The sequence below is a fragment of the Stenella coeruleoalba genome, assembly GCF_951394435.1.
Source record: "Stenella coeruleoalba genome assembly, chromosome: 6".
Taxonomy (NCBI): domain Eukaryota; kingdom Metazoa; phylum Chordata; class Mammalia; order Artiodactyla; family Delphinidae; genus Stenella; species Stenella coeruleoalba.
This window is the reverse complement of record NC_137151.1, coordinates 88438213-88453279: the sequence shown is the minus strand read 5'-3', so window position 1 is coordinate 88453279 and position 15067 is coordinate 88438213. Positions and strand designations below refer to the sequence as shown.

Genomic DNA, 15067 nt, shown 5'->3' with positions numbered 1-15067 from the left:
TTTTATCGATATTTTGGAAATCCAACAGGCGAGGCATTTTCACATATATTGTGTCCTCAGCCTGCATTAATAACTCTTGGCCCTGTCCGTTCCCCTGTTGACTCCAAAGAATCACAGTCATCATTAGCAGTCTCAGAATCCATGTCCACTTTCTTCTAGTGACAGTTCCTTGTCTTCTGGCTGTTGCATTTTAAACTCATCCTTTGTGTCTCCATCTTAGGGAGCTTGAAGTTGTTGGAAGTTCCTACTCATAACAACCCATAGTTCAAAATTGTTAGTAATTTTGCCCAACCTTCTTCTCTCCTTGATGAGTAAATTATTTTTATTATAATGTTAACTTAAATATATACATGTAAAATTAATAGCAATTTTATGCTAGTTATCCTTACAAATTACAAAATTAATTTTTGCTAATTAAATACGAACAAAACTTCAAAACCAATGAAATCCAAATAATCAGCCTTAACTTGATGAGCTAATGATGATATTTTGAATGTTATTATTATTTTTTTAATTAAATTTATTTATTTTTGGCTGCATTGGGTCTTTGTTGCTGCAGGTGGGCTTTCTCTAGTTGCGGCGAATGGGGGCTACTCTTTGTTATGGTGCGTGGGCTTCTCATTGTGGTGGCTTATCTTGTTGCAGAGCACAGGGTCTAGGCACATGGGCTCAGTAGTTGTGGCTCACAGGCTCTAGAGCACAGGCTCAGTAGTTGTGGTGCACAGGCTTAGTTGCTCCATGGCATGTGGGATCTTCCCGGACCAGAGCTTGAACCCATGTCCCCTGCATTGGCAGGAGGATTCTTAACCACTGAACCAGCAGGGAAGTCCCTGATGATATTATTTTGGAGGAGCTAAATGAAGTAGCAATGTGAATAAGGTGCTGAGTTTTCACATCCACATTTTACCCCTGAGGTTTTAGTGATGGCTGAATTTGGTCTCTCCTCTTCTCTCTTGCAACTACTGTTAAAACTTTTCTCTCAGGAGTGTGTCTTGACATCACCCGGCCTCAAGCTGATATAGAATGCATTTTCCACATAATAAATCTGCTCTGTTTTATCATTCATAATTCTTTTTTTAAAGGGTTAACTGTTATGTTATTTTATTATTTTTTAAATTTATTAATTTATTTTTATTTTTGGCTGCCTTGGGTCTTTGTTGCTGCACTCAGGCTTTTCTCTAGTTGCGGCGAGCGGGGGCTACTCTTTCTTGCGGTGGGTGTGCGGGCTTCTCATTGGGTGGCCTCTCCTGTTGCGGAGCACGGGCTCCAGGTGTGCGGGCTTCAGTAGTTGTGGCACATGGGCTCAGCAGCTGTGGCTCACGGACTCTAGAGTGCAGGCTCAGTAGTTGTGGCGCACGGGCTTAGTTGCTCCGCGGCATGTGGGATCTCCCCAGACCACGGCTCGAACCCATTTCTCCTACATTGGCAGGCGGATTCTTAACCACTGCGCCACTAGGGAAGCCCTATCATTCTTAATTGTTGACAGTAATATTTTTGTTACCTGATACCAAAGAAATCTTAGTCAAAAAATGCAAACTCAGGCACCAAATTCCCATACTTTTTAAGATGGTGCTTGAGATAGTCCAAAACATACTTATATTTTTATTACTTTCTGAGATTAACAGAAAATGACAGTACAAAATGTGAAAGTTCTCATATGAAAAGCTTAGATCTAAGAAAACATTGATTTCAAGCACAGAACGTAGGCTTTCTCTGGTTTCACTAGGAAGGTTCAGTATTTCCTAACTTTTTATCATTAGTCATGTAGCTCTCAGGATATTATTAGAAATGGAGATGACAAAACATGCCTCACTATGTCATTAAAAGATCAAAGTTGCTTAGCATAAAGGAAATACTTAAAATATGTTACTTATATACATGTATATATGATGTCTCTTAGTAATATTCAGTAAGCTTTTTCTAGGCATTGTACTGTGTTCTTCAGATGTATTTTCTTATGTAATCCTTACAGCAAATCTCGAAATTCTTAGATATAAAACTAGGTCCAGAGAAATTGGTATATAGTGCTATCAGTAAGTAAGCTAGTAAACTGTAGAGCTTTGACTCACACAGAAGTGTCTTACTCCAGAGGGCATGTTTGTAATTGCCACACTATACTGATGAGAATTTTTAGTATTAAATGTAGCTTTCAAGATTTCAGATTAAACATAGCAGGTTGAACAAATATGTTTATTTTTGCTTCCTTTCCAAACCACATTAATATGACAGTAAAGTAATTTTAAAAAGAGATAAACCCATTAAGGCCCAGGTAAGGGGAGAATTGAAGGCAGTGATACAAAGATGTCAACAACATTTTGGGAGACTGAAAGCAGATGAACCAGTTGCTAGTGACATGGCAGGAGGACAGAGCTGAAACCTAATTTCATACAGAGGAAGCAATGAGAAACAAAAAGATTTGTGTTTCTGAAGCACTAGAAAGGTTCAGGAAGTCTTTATACTGGACTGCAAGGATCAGTTGAAAGTTTGTATAAGAAATAGTTAGGCCCTTAGGGTTCCTCCCTGGTCCAAGTATTCTAGGGATTTTATCTCCTTGACTCTGCCAGGAGGCTGATACTTTGGGGGTACTGAACCAGAAGTGTTCCATACAGGGACATGAGGAATCCCTGAAAGTGGAGGGGAGGGACTATATATAGAGTAATGGTGATAAGTGGTGAAACCATAGTTCTTGCACTTGCTCAACTCTCAGAATGCCATCAGCCACCCTTACAAGTATGAAAAGTCAAATTTGGTTTTCAGGGTCATAAATATCTTTACAGAGGAGGCGTTGTTTGAGAAGGGACCAATATGATTTAATGATCAAGAATTCCTTGACTTTAAGCTAGACATCGTGATTATGTCACTTTTATAAAAAACATTTATTATAAAAATAGGATGATTTACAGAAATGAAGGAAATGTTGAAAAGCCGATCTTCAAAAGACAGAAGGAAGCTTCACATATCTGAAAGTCAGGAATCAGTGAGCCATGATCATATGAAGTTATCATAGTGTGTCTGATATCCAACAGATTTCAATCCTGGTGTAATTCCAGGAGTAGAGCATCTTCCCAGCCTAGTTTGGAACACATATGGTCCCCCTAGCAAGAGGAAGGCAAGGCAGAGACCAACAGCCTATCAAGATTCTGTCCTGGGGGCTTGAAGTAGTTCTCAAAGTGCAACTGGGATACCATGACTAGAAGAAGAAGGAATGCATGCCAGAGGAGCAAAGATAGTGGATACCATTAGAAATGTCAGATTTATCCACTCCTCTGTTGATGGACACTTAGGTTACTTCCCTGTCTTGGCTATTATAAATAGTACTCCAATGAACATTGGGTGCTAGAGATTGTCATACTGAGTGAAGTCAGACAAAGATAAATATATGATATCGCTTATATGTGGAATCTAGAAAAATGGTACAAATGAACTTATTTACAAAACAGAAATAGAGTCATAGATGTAGAAAACAAACTTATGGTTACCGGGGGGGGAAGGGGGTGAGGGATAAACTGGGAGATTGGGATTGACATATACACACTACTATATATAAAATAGATAACTAATGAGGACCCACTGTATAGCACAGGGTACTCTACTCAGTACTCTGCAATGACCTGTAATGGGAAAAGAGTCTAAAAAAGAGTAGATATATGTATATGTATATTTATAATTGATTTACTTTGCAGCTGAAACTAACACAACATTGTAAATCAACTATGAAGGAGAATGAGAATAGAATATTTGGGAAATATGGAGTAGTCCATTATTTTGAAGTATAAAGTACAAGCATATAAGTAGTGGAAGATAAAGTGTAGGTTGGAGATACTTGTGAAGGATGTTGAATTCAGGGAAGAAAACACTGTCTTGATTAGGATTGGAGGAGGTCATCCAGAGGATGTGACTGCCGGTTGACCCAGAACTGGTTGCGGGAAATTGGCAGCTTCCCATAGGTTTCTCTGTCCTTGGAATGAACGTTTCTACCGCTCTCCCCATACTAGGAGCTGTTTCAGGCACACAGCCTTGAGAGAGTAAGGTGTTCTTGAGACCATCTGTACCGAATCCGTGACTGAACCCGGTGAAGACCTCTGTGTAAACGTTTAAGATTCTGTCAGCACATGCAGAGACCTACTCTTTTAGCCACCAGCTGCTGGAGACAGCCACGTAGGTAAGTCTCCTTGCTTATGAAACCCGCCACCTACCAGTCTGGAGTGGCCTGCCTCTTTCTTTGAGCTCTGCTTGCCTTCCGTGTTGCGGGACTAATTTTGAATTCCACCCAGGGGTACTCCCGAGGTTGCGAACTAAAAATGAGTGAGGCATTTTTGAGCAAGTCAGTGATATGTTAAGAAAGCAACAGTGTGATTTTTGCAGGGAGGAAATGGAAACGGGAACCACCTGGGAGAGTATTCCAGGATTCAGGAATCAGGTGAAAGATCTTAATTTAGGATGTTAACAACTGAAAGAAAAAAAAAAGGAAGATACACACTTTTAAGAGAGAATCTATAGGATGGATTGATTGTAGGGTTGAAAGAAGAGGAGAAATTAAACCTGAAACTTATTTTAGAGATCAGCATGTAAATCTGAGCAGCAAAAGATTGGTTTAATGGCTTCTGAAGTACCTTTTATCCCTGTCATTTTCCAGACCTATGTTTGCCATATCTATCAGTGGACATCTTAGGTTAGCTTTGGAGTTCTTACTGGGAAATAGTCCATTCTCAGTTTTCTGTCGCGTTCATGGCTACTGAAATATTTATCATCACAGCATTTAAGTATGGTTTTAAATGTGCTAGTGTTATATGAATGATTTTTCTTGTTTATTTGTTTGGTTAAGCTATTCTGATCAGTTAATTTTAAAAAATCTATGTTTTATTGTTGGCTAAAATATCATAAGCAAAGACAACACTTAACATATAATTATACATATAATTATATACATTGTGTACCAATTCTAAATGCATGTAATAGTATTTTGTTAAAGTCACATTATTAAAACTCAAGGTTGATTGATTCATTTTGTATGATTATGGAGCAAAATTTGTCTTGAGCGAACATTTTTTGACATGCTTTTGAATTTTTGAAATGTATTTTCTAATATATATAAATGTGATATACACCTTCTGGTTGCAGAAGTGTATGACTGAGAACACTAAATATATTTTGTTTAATCTAATAAAAAGGGCATTTGCTCTTGAGGATATATTTGGACTCAGACTATCTATAACATTGTTACTAATTATTAATTCCAGAGGACAGATTTTAATGTCAGAATGAAGGTAGATTAAGCAGATATTCCCAAATGTCTCTTTGAGATTTCTGAGGGTCTAAAACCAAGGCACAGGGACTAATGTTTGTCATCTCTTTTTCGGGTACAGAAATGTCAGGGCTGGTAATATTAACTGTTTAATCAATTCACGTAACCTTGCTGGACTGCTTTTGTTATCTGTGAAACAGTAATAAAAGTGCCTATAATTCATGAAGAAGTCAAAACAAAAACACAAGAAATTTCTGAGTCATGAGATAGCATTCACTTATGGTCATAATTAGACTTACAATTTTTGAGGCAAAATCTTCAGTCATAACAGCATTCTGCCTTGAAACTAAAAGTCTGTGTTTAAAAAATATTTAGCAAATTATTGCTATTGGCATTTGTTTTCAGGCAAAGCGAAAACAAAAGAAGGAGAAGTCTCTTCATATTCAGCCAGCTGCTTGTGATTTGGGTTTTCAGAGTAGTCAGTTCATATTTCTTAGTTACAAATCAAGGGCAAGCTTTCCAAGAAAGTGCAAAACACTCAAGGAGCTGATACATCAGAGTTTAACCAAGTCTTTGATGCAGCATTTCTTTGAAGCTTTTTGGAAGTTATTTCATCTCAGTGTGATTTTTTTCCCTCTAATTCTAAACTGAGATAAATTTAGTTTATGTTGGTGCTCTACCTGCTCTCAGTCAGGTTGTGCTAAGCAGGGTGCAGTGAAAGTTATGGTTTAGGGAAAACCCTCCAGAACAGACTATCTGGGTTCAAATCACAGCTTGACACCCGCTAGCTGCTGCCTCTGGACAAGATACTTCACTTCTCTGTGCTTCAGTTTTCTCACTTACATGATGGTGATTATTTACCTCATGATTTGTTGTGAAAAGTAAATACAGAGATTTAGTACAGTGCTTAGAAAGTAGTAGGTAGTACATAAGAGTTTGCACATGGAAATTTAGACAACTGGAAATGCATATCACAAAATGAAGTTTGATCTGCTAATTTCCTGGAAGTTTTTTTTTTTGTTTTGTTTTTTTTTGAGGTACGCGGGCCTCTCACTGTTGGGGCCTCTCCCGTTGCGGAGCACGGGCTCTGGACGCGCAGGCTCAGCGGCCACGGCTCACGGGCCCAGCCGCTCCACGGCATGTGGGATCTTCCCGGACCGGGGCACGAACCCGTGTCCCCTGCATCGGCAGGCGGACTCTCAACCACTGTGCCACCAGGGAAGCCCCCTCCTGGAAGTTTTAACTGAACATAATAAATAATAATAACCAGGGCAATGGAAGGGCTCTAAATTCATTATCTAATTTTCATATCAGTCCTATGACATTAATATTGTATCTTTATTCCACAAATAAATAACTGAAAATTAGAGAGGCACTAAATACTTGTCCAAATTCATTAAGTTAAATGGTCAGTTTGGGCATCAAATTCATGTATTCTTGGAGACCTAGAACTTAAGTATTTTGCTATGCAACTTCCAAATCTAAGAAAAGTACCAGGAAAGGTGAGTCATCAGTAAGGTTGGGCAGTAAGGTGATAGGTAAAATGAGTTAGCAAATGACAGGAACAACATTTGCATGCTGTTTCTTTGAGTGTGAGGCCGCAGTCTTGGCCTTCCTGATTTTTCTTTAAGAGCTTCCAGAGTTAACAATACCTCGAATAGAAAGAAATGAAATACATTTGTGAGCACAACATTATTAGCAACACACTTAATTTTCTTCTTCAGATATGAAAAATCAAACTGTCAAGTAATCCTCCTACATCTGTTGGCTGCTAATAAGTAATGAACCAGTTCGTTTTTACTTCACTAAAAAAATATTTTTTTCCAAAGAATGAATTACATGTTATTTGAGAAATAGTTTTTATTATATTTTACCTGTCTTGATGTTATCATTTGAATCCCATCATTTGGCTGTACCTTCCAGATCATGAGAAGACTTTGAAACAGTGAAAGGTACTTCTATACTAGAAAGAATTAATGAGCTGTCTTTATCACCTTCAGCAGGAAACTAAATTAGACTCACACTAATGATCATTTCTATTCTAGGAAAAGTCGAAATGCCTACCTAAGTATACTTGTTACTCAGAAATATGGCAGATTAAAACAATGAAATCCACACATTGGCGTGGCACAAAGAAGCAATTATGGAGAACCATTTCAAACTCCTTTCATCTCTTTAAATTTTATTCTAATTTTCCTATATAATTTAATTTTTATTTAGGTATCAAGAGTATTGGTTTCTTTACTTTTTTTTTTTTTTCATCATAGGGAATACACCATAACATGCAATCTGTTGGGAGTGGGAGGAAGTGAAAAAGGTTGGTCAAGGTAGTAAATCTGGGCAAAGAACTGGAACTGGTGATTAGGAAGTTCTCCTGGTCATTTCATTCCATAAGTAGTTTTTGGGCACCAACCATATGCCAGGTACAATTATAGATACTAAGGACCCAAGAATAAAAATGTGGTACTGACCTTGTGGGTTTCATAATCTAGCAATGAAAACAGTTATGAATAATTGAGTATAAAGTAAGGTGGTAAGTGCTTTAATGGGGGGGTGTGTAGAGGAGGGGGTTAAAAGGAAGGCCAAGAATATTTGTCATATGCTATATAGTCACAATATTTGGTCACTGTGCTAGGTCCTGATATATGTTATTTAATTAATGAAGTTAAGCTTATCTTCATTGTACAGATGAGAAAACCAGGAAGTTGAGTAAGTTAGTTGGGTGTCACACAGCTAGTGATTCTAGCTCTGATTAGAATGCAAATCTCTCATCTTCCAAAGCATTTGCTTTTTATACTGTTAGCAGTGCTTACAAAACTTGCCTGATCATAATAAATCAGCTGGGGAATTTCTTAAAGTACAGATTCATAGCCCCAGTACCATGGGTACCAAGTCAGACACTCTAGGGCGGGGGCTGGAGAATCTGTATTTTTAATAAGCACCTCTGAAGGTTTTTTTTGCTTGTTTGTTCCAAATCAAGTTTTAAAAGCTTGGATTATTAACCAGCTACATTTGCTATGTTCTATGCTTGTTATGAAGGACAAAGAGGTTGCATCTGGGTGGAGGAGGGAGGAATATATATGAATGCTTTGGAAGGGAAATGTTTTTTTGTTTGACCTTGAGAGCTGAATAGGAATTTGCTAAGTGGTGAAGGGAGAACTTTTGATAATGACTTTATTCAGAGAGATATTTTATAGCTTGATGTTGGTAAAGGTAAAATAGATTTCCTATCTTCTTGGGTTATCTGATCTCTAATTCACCATGATAAGCCTTAGAGAGAGAGATAAATAGATAGATAGACAGACATATACATACTTACATACACACATATATATCCAAATTAATCTCTCATACTTAGGAGTGTGTATATAGATAGATAGATGTTGTATATTTTTCAAAGCCACGTCTGAAACTCCAACATGATACAACAGATGTAGATGAATCTCCGTTAATAAAGAAATAAATAATTAAATATTTCCCTTAAATACCAGATTTCACAAATGCATTGATTTATTTACATAAGCTTATTCATTATCTTTTTAAATTAAAAATATAATAAATAACTTTATAGAAGGCTTGAACATTGGGTATCTTTCTATATTCTACCTATATTCCTGTATATAAATATGTATATATATCTAACTGTATTCCCACCACCTTAACATAACAATGAAGTTTAAAGTATTTCCTCTTATCTATCCTTAAAAGTATACATTTACATGTTCTTTTGTGTGTCCTGCTGTTAAAAATTATCATTTTTATCTTTGTCAACTAATAAACAGAGTAAAAGCAATCAAATAATACCAGTGGGCTTAAAATGGGACATGGCATTCCTCTTTAACCAGCTTTAGACCAGCTTCTCAGAGGCAACAACTTTCAGCTCTTTTAACTGTTTCTTCAGATACTTACCTTAACATTTTCAAATAATACACTTATACTTCTGTGGTGGAGGCTATGATGTACTGTGCAGACTCCCCTTCATAAATAAAGGAATTATTACTCAGATGCTGGACATACCACTGGCAGATAGCCTCCAGTCACCAGCGTCTTCCAGGAATTGCCTCAGTTAAGACAGCTACCTCCCTTAAGATCATGCCCCTTCCTTGGTTAATCTGTGTCCACTGATAAATTTACAGGGCAGAACAGGGAGGATGGCTGGATGGATATAAATTCCTCATTTGCCAACCCCCCATCCCCCCTCCACACACACATACTTCAAGACTCTTTCAAAGAGTCTCTCTAACTCCAGACTGCTCTAAATGGTCATCCAATCTTCAGGGCAGGGTTAGCTGAGATGATTGATTGAAAGTGCGTTAGTTTTTCCCTTTGTCCAATCCTATTCTCTTTCCTCCCCTTCCATAGATATTGAGCCCAAGAGCACTTCTTAAAAAGCTACAAGCTAATTTTCATCTAAAGTCGGTTTCCCAGGGAACTCAACTTACATTATTGGTATTTATTTATTTCTATATTCTAGGTATTATGTATTGACTTGCAACTATAATTCAGAAACTTTTAACTGTTGCACCATAGAACCTGCTTACCCCATGTTTCTAATTTCTTTTTTTTAATTAATTTATTTTATTTTTGGCTGCGTTGGGTCTTTGTTGCTGCGCATGGACTTTCTATAGTTGTGGCGAGTTGGGGCTACTCTTCGTTGCTGTGCGCGGGCTTCTCATGCGGTGGCTTCTCTTGTTGCAGAGCATGGGCTGTAGGTGTGTGGGCTCAGTATTTGTGGCGCATGGGCTTAGTTGCTGCACAGCATGTGGGATCTTCCTGGACCAGGGCTCAAACCCTTGTCCCCTGCATTGGCAGGTGGATTCTTAACCACTGCGCCACCAGGGAAGCTCTCTAATTTCTTTTCCTCTCCCCAAATTGCTATATCAGAACTCTGAATTAATGAAGGTTAGAGTACATATTATTTTAACTAGGAAAATAGTGCTCACAGTTTAGTCAAGTGGTCTATTCTAATTAATGTTTTTCTTATACAACTTTGTGTAAGAGTTAATAATTGCCTAATCTTTTAATTTATTTTTCTAATTCTTCTCAGATAAACCGAGAGATTTGTAATCACTCAGTCCTGATTTTTACAAGGCCAACTGCATCACATGATTTATCTTTTACTCCCCAGAATACCCTACTGCTGGGACCAACTCTATGCTGTCTAGGTCTGTTGCATGTTTATCATTCTGAGGCTTCTCTTCATCATCATCTACACTTACAGGATCCCATGTCTCCTCTTTTAATTGTTTACATATTCATTTTGTTGGAGCATATCTTTCAGTAGATTTCCTAAGAATGAGCAAAGGGAACTAATTTTTTTGTCTAACCCTTTAGTATCTTCTCTTTATCCTTTTGGTCTGCATTTCACGATTCTAAGTGTTGCTCTAGGTTAAAAAATATTTATTATGCTAGACAGTCGATCTAGGAGATATTTTTCTTTTTTCTATTGTTTTCTTACATAATTTCCTGCTTTCTTATTAATGACAACTAAATTATCGGTAACTTGACTTAAAAGTCTTCTTAATTACATATGGGATTTTTGTATGGATCCTTTAACTTTCTAATTTTTTTTCCCAATATTTTTATCATTTTGTTTTATTTTTTGGAGACTTTCCTGGCCCTTCCAAAATTGCCATTAATTTTAAACTTAAAAATATATATATATATTTATTTATTTGGTTGTACCAGGTCTTAGTTGTGGCAGGTGAGCTCCTTAGTTGTGGTTTGAGGGCTCCTTCGTTGGGACATGAGAACTGTTAGTTGCAGCATGCGTATGAGACCTAGTTCCCTTACCAGGGATCAAACCCTGACCCCCTGCATTGGGAGTATGGAGTCTTAACCGCTGCACCACCAGGGAAGTCCCTGCTATTAATTTTAAAATTTTAATTGCCATATTTTTATTTTCCAAATTCTTTATTGTTCCCAGTTTTTCCTTTTGTATAGCAAAGTGGTCTTATTTATTTATTTTTTTTTTGCGGTACGCGGGCCTCTCACTGTTGTGGCCTCTCCCGTTGCGGCCTCTCCCGTTGCGGAGCACAGGCTCCGGACGCGCAGGCCCAGCGGCCATGGCTCACGGGCCCAGCCGCTCCGCGGTATGTGGGATCTTCCCAGACCGGGGCACGAACCCGCGTCGCCTGCATCGGCAGGCGGACTCTCAACCACTGCGCCACCAGGGAAGCCCTGGTCTTATTTTATAAACACAATTCTCTTATTTCCTCAAGAATATTAGGTGTATTTCCTCATTTAGTTTTATTCTGCTCCCTGCATTTTCTCTATTTCTTCTTATTTCTGTTTATTTGCTTTTTGTCTCTGTTTACTCAATGGCTTTCCTCTTCTACCTAGTGATTTCTTTGTTGTTTATTTCAATTTAAAAGTGAGATATAAAAAACTGCCTGGAAGTTTTATGTGTATGGCAGAGCTTATCTGCTGGTAGGTTTCACTGTATGATTATGTGACAGAGCCAGCCTTTTTGTGTGGGAAGATTAAGTTCTTGGCATATTGTGGTTTGTGCTTTTTCCAAAGAAGAATCCTGTGCTCTCGAGCCTCAGAATAAATGAAGATGGTTATGTATGTGTGGCTGACAACATTCTGATACCATGATCTTGGCGTCCATTATTTATTTACTAATTTAGGGTTTTTTTTCTTTATATTTGTGAGAGAGATTGTCTTATAATTCTTCTTTCTTTTACTGCTCTTTTCAAGTTTGGATGTTAAAGTTATTCTAGATACATCTAACAACTTGTAATATTTGTTTTTATTTTTGAAATATTTTATATTAAATTGGTATTTTTCCTTCAGTCATTAAAAAAAATTTCGGCACCCACTGAAATGATCTGGGCCTGAAGTGGTTTTGTGGAATAATTAATTTTATATTTGATTCCCTAAATAGATACAAAACTATTCAGATTTTTTTTTTCTTGGATCAGTTTTGGTAGGTTTTGTTTTTCCAAAATTTGTCCAGTTCATCTAGATTTCCTAATTTTTGGTACAGGTCCTTCAAATCTTTTATTATGATCTTTTTACTGTTTCTTGGCTTTATAGTGATGTCTTCTTTCTCATCCCTGATATTCCTGCTTGTTTTTTTCTTTTCTTGGTTTTACTGGATAGTTTATTAGTGTTTTCAAAGAACCAAGTTTTGGCTTTTTTTTTTCTTATTGTATTTGTTTCTTGTTTTATAATTTCTGTTTTTGTCTTCATTATTTCTCCCCTTCAACTTTCTTTGCATATACATTTTGAAATGGATTCATATTCTGTATATTTTCATACTAGAAAATCTGCTCAACTTTGGAAATTAAATTATATACTTCTAAATACCAAATTTATCAAAAAGAAATCAAAGGAAATTTAAAAATAGTTTAAACTGAAAGATGAAAAAATATGAGAGTTACTTCTACTTCTGATGGGGTTTTCAAAAGTCTCAAGATTCTGTCACTCTTAGCCTAAGAATTGAACAAGGCAGATAAACAATAAAGTCATTTTAAAAAATCTATTAGTTGAAAACACAAAGAAACCTAACTGAATAGAATTCCAGAAAACAGTAAGGACTACATAGGAGAGAAGAAATCCACACTGTTCTCATTCCCCTTCTCTTATTGTCAACCTTTCTGTGTTCTTATATGTAAGATGTTTCTTTTGTAAGTTGCATATATTTGAATTTCCATTAGCCATGTTACTATTCATTTTCTGTTCATCTCATGTGTTCTTTTTTATTCTTTTCTTTTTTGCCTTTTTTGGATTAATCTAATATTTTCTATGATTCCATTACCCTCCATTAGCTTGTAGGTTAGAGCTTTTTTACTATATATTTTCTTTCAATCTGCCACAACCTGGAAGTGGATGAGGAATTTAGAAGTCATTTAACAGTTTTAAAAGTGTTGGTCAGATACCTAACCTTGGAATGTCATTATCAATAAATCTTGGTTCCTCAGGTGAAATGTCAAATTTAATATCATTTGCAATGGGATTTGACAGATATGCTTTGCATTTAAAGGAAACACAATTGTTTCCTAAATTGTTATACTAAAGTTTTGTGTCAAATTACTTAAAAACACAATTGTTATACTAAAGTTTTGTGTCAAATTACTTAAACTAAAGTTTTGTGTCAAATTACTTAAAAACAAGGAGGGAAGTGATGTAGGAAATTCCCTGAAGCTTCATTATATTGAAAAGATCATATTTAGATACAAATGAATTTTTTATGTTGTGTGAACTGTGGGTTGTTGATGAAAAAGGGGGGAGGTGGCTAAATTCTACCTTCTCCAACTCATTCCTTAACACCGTCACTAGGTCTTCGTTTAAAGTTAAGAGCCATTTGGTTGTTGTGTTGATGATGGCGATATTTCTGTTTTTAAAAAAATGTTGGGTGTTTTTTGTGAGTTTCAAGGTAGGAAATAGAGTAAAAATACTTTACTTCATATTCCTTATTTGGAAGTTCATCCCACAAAAATATAAGGGTAACCACTAATCAACAGTGACTAACAGAGGCTCAGAGGGAAGGCTTGACATGACTGAGACTTTGTTTTAACTTCCTGACTGTTTCTATGTCCACTACAGCAGAATATTTCTTTTCAGAAATTTTATAGCTAAAGGGGTCAGCCTAGTTTATTTATGCTGTTGAGTAATTGGTTCCATTGATTTGGATCTGTGATGATGATGATAATTCAAAAATTGCTTATTGAGCACTTACCACGGGACAGGCATCGTTTCGGGCACGTGAGCTATAGTAGTGACTCTAACAGGCAAAAATCTCTGACTTCATGGAACTCAAATCCTAGTATGTGGGAGGTTTGGTAAAAATTAAAGAAAACTACTAACATTTATTGAACATATGCTACATGAAAGACGCTCTTTTAAGTGGTCTGCGTATGCTAACTCGTGTAATCATCACATCAATTCCATGCAACCATATGTGTAATAAAGCGCAAGTATTGGGTTGGCCAAAAAGTTTGTTCAGGTTTTTCTGTATGATCTTATGGAAAATCCCGAAAGAACTTTTTAGCCAACCCAATACATAAGAGTCAAGTAATTTGGCCAAGGTCATTTGTTTAGTAAGTAGCAGATTCAGAGTTCAAACTTAGGGTGGTTTCAGAGCCACACCTAAACTCTGTAGTATGACCATGACAATATGTATTGATTTTGATGATAGTTTTGAAAGAAAGTCATGGCTGTAAGTTAAGTCCAGATAGAATATCATTCTAAGGTCATCCATGACTTAGAATTTTCTCCTTGATGGAATTAAGGAATTTATAATAATATTGAAGATTTTACTTTAACTTGTAGCATTGTAAGACTATTATTTTTAGTGTAATGGATTAAAGATATTTGAATGCTTTTATAGTCTTTCTTTAGAACTTAAAAAATCATGCTGTGGAGTATTTCTTAACTATAAACATATTTTGTTATATTTGTAATTACCACTTTTTATGTAGACTTTAATTTTTAGTACAGTTTCAGATTTATAGAAAAATTGGAACGATAGTATAGAAAGCTCCCATATACGTTTGTACACCTGTTTTCCCTGTTATTAATGTTGACATTAGTATGGTACATTTGTTATAATTAGTGAACCAATATTGATATGTTCTTATTAACTGAAGTCCATAGATTATAGACAAATTTTACTAGTTTTTAACCTAATGTATTTTTTTCTGTTCGAAGATCCCATCCGGTTTACTATATTACATTCAGTCATTATATCTTTTTTAGGCCTCTCTTGGCTGTGACAGGTTTTCAGACTTTCCTGTTTTTGATGTCCTTGACAGTTTTGAGGAATATTAGTCAGGACTGTAGGATTCCCCTTGATTAGAATTTATATGATTTTTT

At 36.4% G+C, this 15067-nt stretch overlaps 1 protein-coding gene across 13 annotated transcripts in view; it reads left to right on the top strand.

Moving 5' to 3' along the window:
• LOC307187471 (uncharacterized protein) overlaps positions 1–15067 on the top strand; it is a 1029543-nt gene that overhangs the window by 111200 nt on the left and 903276 nt on the right. For all 13 annotated transcript variants that reach the window (XM_079923575.1, XM_079923576.1, XM_079923567.1 and 10 more), the window contains exon 2: positions 3996–4162. In XM_079923575.1, the coding sequence (XP_079779701.1) occupies positions 3996–4029 (34 nt within the window). In that variant the 3' untranslated portion in view covers positions 4030–4162. The remainder of the gene's footprint in view (positions 1–3995; positions 4163–15067) is intronic.